Below are 16,574 nucleotides of genomic sequence, written 5' to 3' on the forward strand. Positions count from 1 at the left end.
CTGCAGAGTCTGCTTTGAAAGGAAGTCCTGACCATCACACGAGCCCACGCACCACTGCACAGGGCACCACGTGAGGTTACTGCGAAAGGCACACAAGTCAGATTAAGTTACATCTCAACTGCCAAGACGTAAGAAGTGCACAACTACTGAGGAAAGTTTAAATAAACAATTCAGTGAAAACTATAGTAACAGCTTTAGGTTACTGCTCTCTTCCTGTAAAATCTGCCTTGCTAACTATATTAGCTAACTATAGCTAATTCCACACATTTCTAATTTCATAGTTGCCTCTAACTACAGTCAGGAAATACTATTTCCAAATCATTACAAGCATACTTTGGTCAAAAATTCTTTCCTGTTAAACACTCTTCGTGAGCAGTGCACTGACCCTTGAGAAGCATCTCCTGGTGAACACCTCACAGCTGCACTTTTACAGCTGTGCCCCTGAGGCCAATCTATCGAAAAAGATGGCTAAGATTCCTTCAAATCCTGGTATGTCTGAGCTCCAGAGTTAACTATTGATTTACTTCAAATTACATGAAGGTGTATGTACAAGGACTAATGAGACCTAAGAAACGCCAAGGTAAACAATGTTATCAAGCACAAAATTCCCAAATATGCTTCAATGGCAGTGGTTAAATGACCTTGGTTCAACAGTGACAAGAATAAAAAAATATTCAAGATGTATGTGATCAGCTCATTCTCCCAACAGCCCTCGGATTCCGGGGCTAGGTAGCAGATTTATTTGGTTTTATATGAACTAATGTGAAGAGGAATGCAAAGCTGCAGGAACAACAACTGTCACTGGTACTGCACTGAAATGACACTATGACAAAATACCATCTTCTCACAAACCTGTCATGAAAGCACATATGGGAAAACCTGAAACAGGAACCTAAACGCTGTAACTTGGCTAGGTGTGGTGGCACAGGCCTTTAATCCCAGCACCCAGGAAGTAGAGGTACAATCACCATGAGTTTGAGGCTAACCTGGAACTACAGAGTAAGTTCCAGATCAGCCTGGGCTAGAGTGAAACCCTGACTCAAAAAACCAAAAAGATAAAAAAATATAAAAGTTGTAATTCTAAAGCAGAAGCCATAGACATCCCATTTCCTGGGGTGGAGAATGACTGGAGAGACAAGGTGTCACAAGAAGCATGAGTATAGCAGCCACCGAGGAAGGGCAGGCTCAGGGCATGGGTATGAGGAAGCTTGTGGAGAAGACATTAATTCACATTCACTGACTCAAGGACGATAAAAGCAATTAAAACACTTCCTTCCCTGTGTATGTTCTTTTGCTCAAACTGAAATGTGAAAACCCAAATTCAAAGAAATGGAATTTTTGGAATAGGTACGTTCCATGTAAAATAACTAATACTTACAGCTTTCTTGCCAAGTTCAGTCTTTGACAGTGTTAAAGATCCTGCAAGGTAGCATCCAGGTCCTGCCCCCTTAGGTATTCTAAGAAGAGAATTAAAGGAGGGGAGAAAAAAAGTAACAAGAGAGAAAGTTTCACAAAGATAATTATGGGAAAACCATCAAAACAATTCTGTACTGAAATAATAACCATGGCTAAGACTTCAAAAATCAGAGCGAGAAATAACTTCAACCTAAAATGACAACAAATTATATATCTAGCCTACTAATATATGAGCCCACACTAGAAAGATAAGTCAGTCATTCAGTGTCAAGAATGTCATCACTTACTTATCATCAGGTAAGGCAGTAACAAAGAACGGCTGGTTGTATTTAGGTGGTAATGTCAAATTGCTTGATTTCTTCTTTCCTAGAAGTGCAAGGCTATGATTTTCATGAATATCTAAGCTCAAGGTATTAGACAACCTATGAGAAACAATAAATGGAAGATCTTTAAGACGCTCCAAATCACTTATTTGCTCATGACGAATCTGTAGCCGAATTGTATAATCTCCTTTCTCCAATTTCAAAGAATACTAAAAAAGAAAATATTTGGGAAAAGTAAGTTTAGCCAAGAAAACTGAAACGAGAGTAAGAGGATAAAGCGTAACATTCCACTTACAGTGTGCCTACAAGGAGTGACGGACAGGACAAGTCACTACAAACACATGATCTGCACACAGTCTCTAGGCTGCCAGAGAGCAGACAAGATCAGGGCATCGAGCGACCTGCCCACGGCCACACTGAGAGCACGGCAAGGGGCCGACACCCGCCTGACTCTGAGCTCTCCTCCTTCCCACAGCAAGATATTCTTACATAACCCGCGTTCACATTAAACTAACAAAAGCAGTATTTCTGCTCATGGGTCTTTAGAAAGATGAAGAAAAAGTCAAAAAGTCAGGAAGACTGAGGTGTTGTACAATGTGCTAAGCACACATGCACATGTACATACATTTCTAGTCATCTTTACATTGTAATCAGGGAATCAAGCCAGTTACAGCAAGCAAGGGAAATGGAGCCAATAAACATCAGAAATATGGCAACATGCTCATGAAGGAGGGATGCTGTATTCTGTAGCAGCAGCAGCAGCAGTCTCTTCAGAGGAGGATTTTCAAAGTAACCAAAGTCTGCACTTAGAAAGACTATGGCACACTTAAAGAGAAACAAACGGTCACTCCTTGAATGACTGACTATAAAAACCTCCACAAGTGAATTTCATTATGCAGCAAAAACTTAAGAAAATTTCTAGAAAAACGTCTCATTTCTTTTTTTTTTTGGGGGGGGGGTTTGGAGGTAGGGTCTCACTCTAGCCCAGGCTGACCTGGAATTCACTCTGTACTCTCAGGGTGGCCTTGAACTCTCGGCGATTCTCCTACCTCTGCCTCCCGAGTGCTGGGATTAAAGGCGTGCGCCACCAAACCCAGTTCATCTCTTGACATAAAGTTTCAACCAGGGACAAAATATCTGTCAACTATAAGAGATTGTGTTTTTCCTTCAGTGACAACCCAAATCAAAGTGTGTGGCTATAGTAAGTGCTCAGCTTGAAAGGACTCCAGAACTGGCACATGGCCTGCTTCAACAATCCCTGCCTCCTGTTCAGCCTTGGAGCCTGTCATGGGGCTCTCAGAGCTCACATCAGCCACGCACTTACAAACACCATGTTCGAGGGAGAAAAGAACCAGCACAGATAGCTCTTCTGGGGAGAGGGGGCAGCTTGGTGCATCTTCCCCAGAAATGAAGCTCTGCTGCTTAGCGCCTTCAAACACGGCTCTTATCCTGCACTAAGTGTCAGAAAGTTTGACAAGTCTGTTCTTTAATGACCACACCAAGCAAGGAAGCTTCTTGTAATTGCAAGAACACAAAATACAAAAAGCACAGTCTCTTTAAAAAATATGAGTGCTTTTCCATAACAAGAAATCTAGGAATTATTAATTCATATGTCTGTTAATTCTACAAAAAAAAAAAGTTACTGTCAATTTGTACCTGATGTGGATAGGCATCGCCTGAACCCATCTGTCTTTTGTTCTGGTCAAAAACAATCCAGAGCTGGCTGTCAAACTCTGACTCATAGAGCAGCTCACAAAGAAGCGGGCAGCTAGGCGTGACTTCTCCACTCTTGGGCTATGAAAAGCAGAAAAGAAAGAAAGATTATTGGATGTCATTTATAATGCTTTTATAAACCTAACAACATAGCTTCATTAAAATGTGTTCAAAATACATTCTTGTAAAAATAAATTTTGAAAGGGCTGGAGAGATGGTTTAGTGGTTAAGGTACTTGCCTACAAAGCCAAAGGACTCAGGTTCAATTCCCAGGAATATATAAGCAAGATGCACATGGAAAATGTGTCTGGAATTCATTTGCAGTGGCTGGAGGCAATGGTGTGCCCATTCTCTCTCTCTCTCTCCCTCCCTCCCTCTCTCCATATCTACTCTCTCAAATAAATAAAAATTTTTTAAAAAATTTAAAAATTTTTGAAAATGCAGATTATCTACTATTTTGGCACTAAGTAAATGATCTTTTCTGACAAACTTAAAATAGACAACTCTATTTATCTATCTATCTGAATAATATATATTCATTAGTAAAATAATACATCTTCCTCAAGGCCTCTATTTTTTCAATAAAAGTGAAAACAATTCATTGAAATATATCAACTCCCTAACATTAGAAACAAACTCATATTATGCTTCAATAATTGTTTTACTGAAATCTCGCTGACCCTAGAAAGCTCTTTGATCCAATATTTACAATGGTCTCAATTATACTTGTCAATAATTCTGATGTCATAGAAATCAGGCCAAGCATTACTTGTAATGAGGACAGTGGCATCTCTGGGCCAGGTGGTATCAATGAACAGGTATCACTGTGTTATGGCTTGAATATGACCTGTCCCCCAAAGCTCATGTATTGAATGCTTGGTACCCAGTCAGTAGCACTATTTTGTTTGGGAAGTGGTGGGAATAGTAGAAGATGAAGCCCAGCTGAAGGATGCAGGTAAATGGGGAGGTGTGCCTTTGAAGGTGATCTCTGCTCCCCAGTCCCTTAATCTGCCATGAGTTAAACAGCCTCGGCTAGACACTCCCTCTACCACTGCCTGAATACAGTTTGAAGCACAGTGGCCAACGACTGAATCCTCTGAAATTGTGAGGCAAGCTAACAATTCCTACCTTTATTTTGTTGTTCTCAGGTCCTTGTCACAGCAACAAAAACACAAAGATTCAAAAGGTATACTTGACGTAGAATTAATTATTAGAATTTGCTTTGGGAGCTGGAGAGATGGCTTAGTAGTTAAGGCGCTTGCTAGCAAAGCCAAAGGACCCAGTTCTGATTCCCCAATACCAAGGTAAAGACAGATACACAAGGTGGTACATGTGTCAGGAGTTTGTTTGCAGTGGCTACAGGCCCTGATGTTCCCATTCTCTTTCTTAAATAAATGTTTTTAAGAAAGGAATTTGTTTTAGAATTGTACTTTCCTAAGAATAAACAAGTTTAAAAACTCCACTCCTAGCCGGGCATGGTGGTGCTCACCTTTAATCCCAGCACTTGGGAGGCAGAGGTAGGAGGATAGCCATGAGTTTGAGGCCACTCTGAGACTACATAGTGAATTCCAGGTCAGCCTGGGCTTAGAGTGAGACCCGACCTTGAAAAACAAAAATAAAAACAAAATTCCATTCCACTTCATATTAAATCATAAACTATGTACTACTTCCATTTGTAATTTCATGATACAGAAAATTCTATCATACAGGTATGTTTCTGCAAGTTAATAGTTACCTGATGAAAGTTGTATGTCAGGACCATCTCGTAAAGCTGACGATTATTTGGCAAAACATCTCTTGATCCTAAAGGTCTGGTTTTTGCACTAATTGGGCTGTAATGGGGCAATTGCATCACTGAGTTAACTCAAGATACCAGTTAATAAGACATAATTGTAAGCCACAAAGTCTAAAACATGCTATAAAAGCACAACAGCATCCCTAAACTGTCATTTACAGTATGCTTTATCTTTTACTTATTAACATATATTATTATTGCCTATATCCTAGCAATGCAGTTTAAATCTTACAAAAATATTATAAAAAGACAATCTTTTATGATGAAAACATTTAAAATTTTGCAAATAACCCTTAGTACAAGTATGTCCCAACGTTAAGAGTGACAATCACCAACAGTGTTAAATGACAGCTTAGATGTGTACTCTGCCGTCCCAATGGCAGACGGTGCCACACAGGCCAGGCATGACACGGGCCACACCGGGGGCATCACGAGCCCAAATCCTGACCAGTAAAGCAACATGTCATCTTCAGTATCCTCTAATGTAAGTTACTAAAGGAGATTTTTTTAAAAATATTTTTTTAAGGGCTGGAGAGATGGCTAAGCAGTTAAAGTGCTTGCCTGCAAAACCAAAGGACACAGGTTCGATTCTCCAGGACCCACTTAAGCCAGATGCACAAGTGGTGCATGTACCTGAAGTTTGTTTGAAGCAGCTTTAGGCCCTGGCATGCCCTCCCCCTGTCTCTCTGCCTCTTTCTCTCTCAAATAAATATAAGTAACATACTTTTCTTTAAAAAATGTTTTTTAATTTCATTTGCAGGAAAGAAGAGGGGAGAGAGAGTGAGTTGGTGTGCCAAGGCCCCTAGTCACTACAAATTAACTCCAGATGCATGTACCACTTTGTGCATCTGGCTTTAGGTGGGTACGGGGGAACTGAAACCTAGTTGTTGGGCACTGCAGACAAACGACTTAACCACTGAGCCATCTCTCCAGCCCCAAAGTAGATGATGATGATGATGACTATTTTTAAAGGAAAGGAAAACCGTGAGAAGGGGAGAATGAGTGAGAGTGCACTGGCCAGGCCTAGACTTACGGCGGGCATTTATGAGGTACACACAGCAGACGCTGTGAATTTCTATGACTTCACACACCTGCCAGCATTGCAGCCTCTGAAAAAGGACTGGCCGTGTATTCATAAATGAAACGTAGATTGTTAACTTGTTTTTGAGATTAAACCCAGGGCACTGCACAGCTCAGCCTGCTTCTTAACCTTATAAGATAGGGGCTAATTAAATTGCCCAGGCTACCTTCAAATGTACTCTGTAGTGTAGGCAGAGCTTGAACTTGCAATCCTCCTGCCTCAGCCTCCCAAGTAGCTGGGATTAGAGGAGCACACCACCAGATCCAGCTGTTCATTTGCTACTTTATGTTAAAAATGAAAAGGTCAGGGCTGGAGAGATGGCCCAGCAGTTAAGGCACTTGCCTGTGAAACCTAAGGACCCAGGTTTGACTTCCCAGAACCCACATGAGCCAGAGGTACATGGTGGCGCATGCATGGAGTTACTTTGCAATGGCTAGAGGCTCTGGTGTGCCCATTCTCTCTCTCCCTCCCTTACCTTCTCTCTCTCAAATAAGTGAATAAAAATAAAAATTAAAAAAATGAGAAAGTTGATGGTGACAACTATCAGTACAAAACTGCTGCTCAGTGACCTCTCAGGAGACCTGCCAGGACCATGAGACTGTGAAGTCAAACTGGGTTTCATCTTTAGCACTTACATCAATTAAAAGCAAACAAACAAAAACCACCTCACTGTTCCTAGAACATCAAAGAGCCTTTCCATTAATTTCTAACACCTGCTGCCCGATATACTGAATGATACCGTAGTGTTTGGACCCAGCTCTTCAAAGTTATACAGGGAGCCAGATCTTCATATTTCAAGGAGGACTGAACATCAAAACGATTGATTCCTTCGGATGCATGCTACAAAAGATATTGAACAATTATCCTCAATGTTTAATAGGAAAAAAAAAAAACTTCACATCTAAAATAAAGAAAATAAATAAATGTAAAATCTATGAACAAATGCTACAGTAGTTTTGAATTCATAATTACTTTCCCATTAGGGCTTAAGTCTACCAATGACATTAGTTTCAGTAAAACAAACAGCATTGAAAATGGTAAGAATGTCGTGGCACTTACGATGTTTAACTGAGGAGCAGTACATACTATCCCATGGAAAGATATGGTATAATCAATATTAACGTCACTGAGACTTGCCCACCAGCGAGCAATACAAAATTCAATTGCTTTTCCACCCTACAAATAAAAATAAAAATTATAATGGATACATTCCTTTTCTAACTTTTCTTTAAATTATCAAATTTAAATTGATTGTTTCAAAAGAAATCTTTCCTTATTTTTTTTTTAAATTATTTATTTATTTATTTGAGAGCAACAGACACAGAGAGAAAGACAGATAGAGGGAGAGAGAGAGAATGGGCGCGCCAGGGCTTCCAGCCACTGCAAACGAACTCCAGAAGCGTGCGCCCCCTTGTGCATCTGGCTAACGTGGGACCTGGGGAACTGAGCCTCGAACCGGGGTCCTTAGGCTTCACAGGCAAGCGCTTAACCACTAAGCCATCTCTCCAGCCCCTTTCCTTATTTTTGTAGCAAAAAAATGCAACTAGAGTTTTATTATTTATAGTAGGTGTTAAACAAATCATAACTACACAGAGAGGGGTAAACATTTCAATACAAAGCTATGTATGCATAATCCTCTACTTTGATCATAAAAGAATTGAGGCAGCTTTAGATGACACATGAAGGCGGTAAAAAGTACATATAAAAATCGGGTAAAGAAAAATTAAGGATGGCAAGAGAAGCCAGGAGTGGTGGTGCACGCCTTTAGTCCCAGCCCTTGGGAGGCAGGGATAGGAGAACTGTTATGACTTCAAGGCCAGCCTTGGAGTACACAGTAAGTGGTAGGTCCAGGCCAGCCTGGGCTAGATACAGTGAGATCTTACCTCTAATAATAATAATCATTATGGCCTAAGTAAAGATTTCACTAACTATAAGGTATGGTCAATAGGCAGGATTGATGTTTGGGTTCAGGCCTTCTTGCAACTGAAGGAGAATGAAATCATGGTCACTCACACTTTCTCTGTTAGGAACTAAAAACTAAGAGGAACAAGAGATATTCCCAGCACTGTTTTAAATTTTATCTCCTAGGAAATGGTGTATTAGAAAGTGTCAAAAGCCGTATCACAGTTATAGGACATAAGGTACATGGGAGAGAGAAGACAAGCAGCTGAAAACAAGAGCTGCAGTCACGAGCACGCGCACTCTCCCCGCAGTGAGCAAGGCCGCGCCGTCACTCCTAACGTGGCGCCTAACAGACGAGACGCTATGTGAGGCAGCACTTTGTACAACAGCAACCTGTAGAAAACTTTCATGCAAGAAAATAATAATATCATGAGGAAACAACCTAAATTAAGGTTCCAGAAGATTAGTACTTTTCTTTAATATACTGCAGTTAAAAATCCACTGAGGGCTGGCAAGATGGCTTAGTGGTTAGGGCACTTGCCTGCAAAGTCGAAGGACTCAGGTTTGATTCCCCAGTACCAACATAAAGCAGACACACAAGGTGGTACATGTATCTGGAAGTTTGTTTGTAGTACCTAAAGGCTCTGGCATGCCCATTCTCATCCTCTCTCTCTGCTACTTTTTTTTTCTTTCTCTCCCTCAAATAACTAAGTATTAAAAAATAAAAAGAAAGAAAGAGGAACATCCACATTAAAAAAAAAAAAGCCATTGATAGTGGCAGGGCTGCATAGTTCAGTGCTAGAGCTCTTCCAAGGATACAGAAGACACTTGGACTCCATTCCCACTACTGAGGGGACATGCTTACCTCGGAAATATGGTTTAATTACTCTTCAGTACAATACGTATCTTCCTGCTTCACTGTTTAGGATGTGAAAGACGGAGCGCTAGCATGCTCTGGGACACAAAACTATAAAGTCCAACTCAAACGCTCTATCTAACCCACACCAAAAAGCTTCAACGTACCAGGACAGGAAAGGCTTCAGTCAGGGTTCCTTTTTCTGGAAGGGAACAAAACTTGTAGAACTCGTGGCTGCGGTACGCTCTTTGCTTTACAAGCTGTACTGCATGGAGAACAAACTTAGCCGAAACCTCAGCAGAGCACGAACACACCGTGACTTCTGAAACAAGAAGGAACCAAGCAAAGTTTTACATTTGTGAAATTCCAAATAGTCAGACAGTAGTTTTCCTATGTCCCCCTATTTAGAAATAACCTATCAAGAATAAAATGATACTTTCAAATGAAACCTGCAGTTTTCCTTAGAGCCACAGGGTACAATCAAAGTTGGAAGAGTAGAAGATATCATGTAAGAGATAAACCAGCATTAAGTAGACAATTCTTGCTACAAGCACCAAGAGCAAGCTGTCAACATACACATGCAATCAGCCTACCGAGAACCTCTGACAACGGCTCCCTTCTCTTCTTTTAACCTGCCAGCAAAAACAATGATCATTCTGAAAACATCCATCTTGCCAAAATTCCCCTGGAACTAATTCCTTCTCTTCCTTCCTAGTCTACTTGGTCCTATCTGCTTCTGTCAAGTATTGCGGCCAGACCACACCAGCTTAGCCTTACTGCGAGGAATGCTAGAGAGCCAAAATAGCGACGTAAGACCAGCAGCTCACTGAAGGAACACCAAGCCATGGTCAGTCCACTGAAGTCTATATAAACAAGGGGCACAAAGGTCTAGGAACCTAATCAATTGCTAGGTATATAAAAATCGGGTGTTTTGACAAATTTTCAAGGTACTTAGAAAAGAGAACATCTGTAGAACATTTTTAATCTAAAAGTATAATATGCTGTGAGATATCTGACCATTCTAGACCATTCAGTAATGTTTTATAATCACCAAAAGAACATTAATTGTTTTCAAGGCAAAACAAATCATAACTAGGGCACTAAATGAGAGAGAGAAAGAGAAAGAGAGAGAGAGAATGTATGGGTGCGACTGCAAGCAAACTCCAGATATATGTGCCGCTTTGTGAGTCTGTTTTATGTGGGTACTGAGTAAACACGGGCTTGTAGACTTTTCAAGCAAGACACTTTCACTACTGAGCCTTTCTTTTCTCACCCTTTTTTTTTTTTTGGCTTTTCCAGGTAGGGTTTCACTCTAGTCTAGGCTGACCTGAAATTCACTCTGTATTCTCAGGGTGGCCTTGAACTCATGGCGATCCTCCTACCTCTGCATCCCAAGTGCTGGGATTAAAGGCATGTGCCAATGCGTCTGGCTTCTCACCCTATCTTTAAAAAAAAAATAAAGGGGGTAGGGCTGGAGAGATGGCTTAGTCATTAAGATACTTGCCTGCAGAGCCTAGGGACCTAGGGTCAATTCCCCAGAACCCATGCACGCCAGATGCACATGGTGGTGCATGTGGCTGGAATTTGTTTGTAGTGGCTAGAGGCCCTGGTGTGCCCATTCTTTCACACTCCCTTCCTCTCTAATAGATAGATAAATAATATATACATATATATATATATATCTGTGTATATACATACATACATACATACATACATACATACATACATACACATATATATATATATATATATATATATATATATATATATATATATATATATATATATTTAAAGTGCAGGCTTGGGGCTGGAGAGATGGCTTAGTGATTAAGGCGCTTGCCTGTGAAACCTAAGAACCCAGGTTTGATTCCCCAGTGCTCATGTAAGCCAGATGCACAAGGGAGCACAAGCGTCTGTGTGGCTATAGGCCCCGGCAGGCCCCTTGTCTCTTTCTATATCTGCACAGCCCCCCAATAAATAAAATAAAAAATACGTATTTTTAAGTGCAGGTTTATTGAGTACACTACAAGATAGCAGGCTGGGCAGTAACCAAGAGTATGACTCAAGCCCAGATTTTAAGTCTTTAATATTATTAATGAATATTGTATCAGAGCATCCAACTATACAATTGCAATGGGTCCCATGGAAATATTCCAGGACTAGTCTATACCACAGCTTAGACTCTTGACTCCCGGAACTGTCAAGCTTATGAATGAACCTCAACACAACACAGACTACGTACTTAATACCAGCAACCCCACTGAGGAGGGCCCTCAGCAGAATGGAACGAGGAGGAGAGAAAAGATGGCACCAATACATGATGTATCCATACAAAGCATGTTCTTAATAAAAAAATAGAATAAAAATTAAAAAGTCTCTAATCATTTCAGAAGAGTATCAACAATATTAGTTAAAGTAGAAAATGAGCTGATTAAGCACCCTGCCCTGTGTAACCAGCAGTGTATGACAGGGTACAGATTCCAGCCCAGACCTGCCAGTCCCCAGAGCTGGGCCCTTCCCCTACTCCTCTCACCAAGTAAGTCAGGGGTGGACACCGTGTTCTGTAGAACAAGGACTCTAGAGGCAGTTCTTCTGTAGGAGCCCAGCACACCGAACACTGAAAGATGTTCAATGACTGAGTCTACAGCAATCCTGGGCATCCTCAGAAGGGAATCTCACTGTGTAAATTAGTAGTACTGTATTGACTTCTAACTCTTTACGCAAACCTCATATTGTGTAGCTTCTTTTCTAAGTTTTAAAATTTTATTTATTTACTTGCTAGAAGAGGGATAGAGCCTTTATTTATTTACTTGCTAGAAGAGGGTGTGCCAGAGCCTCCAGCCACTGCAAATGGACTCCAGATGCATGCACCACTTTATCCATTTTTTTTTTTTTGAGGTAGGGTCTCCCTCTAGCCCAGGCTGACCTAGAATTCACTATGGAGTCTCAGGGTGGCCTTGAACTCATGGCAATCTTCCTACCTCCATCTCCCAAGTGCAGGGATTAAAGGCATGTACCACCACACCCACCTTTGTGCATTTGGTTTCACATGGATACTGACTGAGGAAACAAACTTGGGTCATTAGGCTTTGCAGATAAGTGTCTTAACCACTGACCCATCTCTCCAGTCCTGTAATTTTTATTTATTTATTTATTTTTTGGTTTTTCTAGGTAGGGTCTCACTCTAGCTCAGGCTGACCTGGAATTCATTAGGTAGTCTCAGGGTGGCCTTGACCTCACGGCAATCCTCCTACCTCTGCCTCCCGAGTGCTCAGATTAAAGGCGTGCGCTGCCACATCTGGCTTCCAGCCCTGTAGTTTATTGTTTTGTTCTTGGTTACATCAGACAGTAAAAGCCTTACATTTCCTACAGCAAGTGACTGACCAATGGCCTGCATATAGACAAACGACCACAGGACAGGACAGGAATCAAGACAATCAGCTCTTCCAAAACAAGTCTTTCACACTGAATTTCATTGTTTCACTTTTAGCAAAGTCTCAGAAAAGACACAGAAACATTTACATGTAAGAACAAAAATGCATTCTTAAGTCAAATATACACTATTTCATCATTAATAATGGCACCTCTCTACCTACCTTTTAGAACTTTGGCGGGACCAGACAGATCAGCTGTGGAACATACCCAAGAGCCCAGACACTACAACACCCATTAATGCTGGCTGGTCATTATCCGTAACGCAGGGTCCTCAGCGAGAGGGACTGTGAGGTACAAATACACAGCATGAAGACTACTTGTGCTTACCCGCCCAGGTTGCGCCCTCGGGAACCTCAACAAAATGCCGTCGAATTTGACCAGGTTTAAAATGCACATCTGTAAAGGCTAGATCATAATGTGATGACTCATTTACTCTGAAAATGGATAAAAATGGATTGTTAAATATGATACTCTAAAAGAACAGCTTTATATACATCTCTCTCACCACCCCCCAAACCAAGCCCTCTGGTGCTCTAGAATCTATTTCATAAATGCCAAAAATAGTTTACTAGAAATAAAACACCGAAGTTGGTAGTACACAGCAAACACATTATGATCCTATCTCTGTGACAGCACAGATGATTCTACTATCCACCTTTTAATTTATTTATTTGAGAGGGAGAGAGAATGGGTATACCAGGGCCTCTAGCCACTGCAGGTAAACTCCAGACACATGCAGCACCTCATGCATCTGCATTTGACTGTGAGTTTTGGGGAACTGAACCTGGGTCCTCAGGCTTTGCAGACAAGTGCTTAACTGCTAAGCCAGCTCTCCAGCCCTGCTGTCTACTGTTACAATGCACAACAACGATTACCGAAAGGTCACGAAGCCTTTTCTTAAATGTTAAAGGAATCTTAACTTTTATCATTCACAGTATTTTCCTTTTTTTATTTTTTAGAAGTTATTTATTTATTTATATTTTTAAAAAATTTTTATTAACATTTTCCATGATTACAAAATGTATCCCATGGTAATTCCCTCCCTCCCCACCCCCACACTTTCCCATTTCACAGTATTTTCTAATTACCAGATTCTTGACTATAAAAATTCCTTGTTATTAAAATCAAATAAATGTTTTATCACACACACACACACACACACGTATGTGCTTTTTGGAGGCAGGGTCTCACTCTAGCACTAGCTGTCCCAGAACTCACTCTAGTCTAGACCAGTTTTAAAGTCATAGTGATCCTCCTACCTCTGCCTCCCGAGTATTGGGATTAAAGTCATGAGCCACCATGCCTAGCTCACTAATATTATCTTATAGCTTTAAGTCAAACTAGTATCAAATTAAGCCTATCTTGTAGTTTCAATGCTCTTATGCTATAAAACATTAAAGAAAGACAAGCTACTAGAGAAGAAAAGAGGTCAACTGTGTGACTACGGAATCACAACAGACACTGCAATCACATCGTCAGTATGACAAACATTTAAGGGGTGCCAATCACATACAAGGCACTGTTATTTGTACACAGAAATATTCCAATGGGTAATACGTGATCCTCTGTTCTACACAAACTAGTGTGGTGAGGAAAACTATTTAATACAGCAAGTTTCAGCAAGATAGGAACTGTTAGGGAAAAGAGGAGGAAGGCTTGGCTTATTTAAATGAACGGAGAAAGCTTCCTGAAAGAAACAAGGTTACCAGCAGATGTTGAAGACCCTATGTTTTCTATCTAATTTCCCACTGGACTTCTAGGAAATAGATAATTGAGAAATTTACCACTGTGCAATTTTCCCAAGTGTGCCACTTTTTCTTTTTTAAGTTCTTTTGAGGTAGGGTCTTGCTCTAGCCCAGGCTGATCTGGCATTCACTATATAGTCTCAGAGTAGCTTTGAACTCACAGTGATCCTCCTACCTCTGCCTCCCCAGTGCTGGGATTAAAGACATGTATCACTATGCCCAGATTTGTGCCACTTTTTATTTTTTTCTTTTGGTTTTGTGAGGTATGGTCTCCCTCTAGTCCAGGCTGACTTAAACACTATGTTGTCTCAGGGTGACCTTGAACTCACGACAATATTCCTACCTCTGCCTCCCAAGTGTTGGGATTAAAGGTGTGTGTCACCATGCCTGGTCCGTGCTACTTTTTAAATTTAATCTTCTCAATTTGATTCTATGGACCAAATAGGCTAAGGCCTGTTACACAGTTAATATTGACTCAAACTACAGTAAGTACTACTTTAAAACGGGAGCCCGGTCATGGTGGTGCATGCCTTTAATCCCAGCATTCAGGAGGCAGAGGTAGGAGGATCATCATGAGTTGGAGGCCACCCTAAGTTTACATAGTGAATTAATTCCAAGTCAGCCGGGGTTATCTTGAAACAAACAAAAACCAAAAGGGGGGGCACATAAGCTACAACCTATCACTTCAGAGGGCATACCAATGGCATAAATAAAAAACTGTAACATTGCCTAAAGATCAGAAACCATGCAGGAAGCGACTCCCTTTACCAGGATGCAGAAGTGATTCTGGTCCTGTCACAGACGTACAGGTAAGCAAAGCAAGTGCTCAAATCTGAAGGCACACGAGGTGCCAGAGCAGAAAGAGGTTAAAATGGGATACAGCATGACAGGAAGCTGGTTGGGACCAAGTTGTCATTACAAGCTATTTTAAGGACTGAAACTTGATCCTTGCCACTGGTGTATTTTAAGCAGGAAGTAATCTGATCCAATGTGAATCCCTGGGCCTAGGGTGGGTGAGATAGAAAGAAGGTGACTAGAAAAATGGGAGAGCCAGGAAAGAGTGCAATTCCAGACCCAGAGGATGGGAATTAAGAGGGTGAGGAAACACCGCCCAGCAGTGCACAGTGACAGTAAGACAGAGGCCGAGACAGCCTGTGACCTGGGTGACATGGAGTCAGCAGAGCCACGGCAGAGCAGTTTCAGCGGATGGTGGGCAGACGCCAGGGCCCCTCAGATGTTCTCACAACAGGAACAAAGCTGACTACAGACCACCTAGAATGCATCTGCTCTTCAAAGGTCCACACTACAATGTAGAACAAACATTTAAGGAGTGCCAGCTACATACAAGGCATGTTTTTGGTTTTGTTTTGTTTTTTTCGAGGTAGGGTTGCACTGTAGTCCAGGCTGACTTGGAATTTACTATGTAGTCTCAGGGTGGCCTCAAACTCACAGCGATCCTCCTACCTGTGCATCCCACGCGCTGGGATTGAAGGCGTGCACCGCCACGCTTGGCTCTTATTCAGGATGTTATATGGTATCCCCTAACAATATGGGTATGAGAGGAAACTGAGAACCTTACTTACTTTGCCGCTACGACTGCAGTGATGGGAACTCTGAACAGAGGCCCTGCACTGGGGGACGCTATGTCATAGCCACATACCTTGAAGAAAGAACGGTAAGTTTCAAATCAGAAAACTAACTTGTAGAGCAGGAAATAAAAAAAAAGGTATAATCTTGTCACAGAACAAGCTAATGTCAAAATGTAAAGGTCCTAAGCATAAAGTAACAGCAGCATAACTTAACATTAGGTCACATAATTCATAGTACAATGCCCAAACACACCCACGTGTAACATCCCTTAACTAGCTGAGCCTAAAATATGAACACAAAATGATTATACTTAAAGCTAGTGTCAACTGTGAGGGGCTCGGGCGGATGTTGGAGGCTTAGGCACCTCTGTGCCCCCATCTGGGTCCTTCTGTTCACTTGCAGCCTGCCCACCGTGTTCAAGAGATGCTTTCTTCCTGAGTATTAAAAGGAGCTGCAGCCTAGGTTTACCTGACTCACATAATCAACAAAGCGTAGCTCCAATCAGACAGACTTAGTGTCCTGTTTCTGTCCTTTGCCTACCTCACGCAAGGATGAAACACATTCACTAGGATAAGTGGGTTCAGAAGAGATGTCAAAGCTGCCATGTCAAAGTCTTCTTCCTCAACGAGAAAGCCATACAACGCACACACACCCAGGAATGTTTACTTTTAACTCTGAAAGCACGATCAAGAGTACACCAGGAAAACACCAACATGCC

General features: G+C 41.4%; 1 protein-coding gene across 3 annotated transcripts in view; it reads right to left on the minus strand.

The window, feature by feature from the left end:
• Positions 1-16,574, minus strand: part of Tpp2 (tripeptidyl peptidase 2) — an 81,672-nt gene that overhangs the window by 20,967 nt on the left and 44,131 nt on the right. For all 3 annotated transcript variants that reach the window (XM_004663394.2, XM_012949859.2, XM_045145621.1), the window contains exons 15-23: positions 15,850-15,926; positions 12,849-12,955; positions 9,254-9,408; positions 7,388-7,504; positions 7,068-7,168; positions 5,188-5,284; positions 3,396-3,533; positions 1,704-1,948; positions 1,379-1,457 (exon numbers count right to left, since the gene is read on the minus strand). In XM_004663394.2, coding sequence (XP_004663451.1) covers positions 1,379-1,457; positions 1,704-1,948; positions 3,396-3,533; positions 5,188-5,284; positions 7,068-7,168; positions 7,388-7,504; positions 9,254-9,408; positions 12,849-12,955; positions 15,850-15,926 — 1,116 coding nt within the window. The remainder of the gene's footprint in view (positions 1-1,378; positions 1,458-1,703; positions 1,949-3,395; positions 3,534-5,187; positions 5,285-7,067; positions 7,169-7,387; positions 7,505-9,253; positions 9,409-12,848; positions 12,956-15,849; positions 15,927-16,574) is intronic.

This window comes from Jaculus jaculus, chromosome 3, assembly GCF_020740685.1.
Source record: "Jaculus jaculus isolate mJacJac1 chromosome 3, mJacJac1.mat.Y.cur, whole genome shotgun sequence".
Taxonomy (NCBI): domain Eukaryota; kingdom Metazoa; phylum Chordata; class Mammalia; order Rodentia; family Dipodidae; genus Jaculus; species Jaculus jaculus.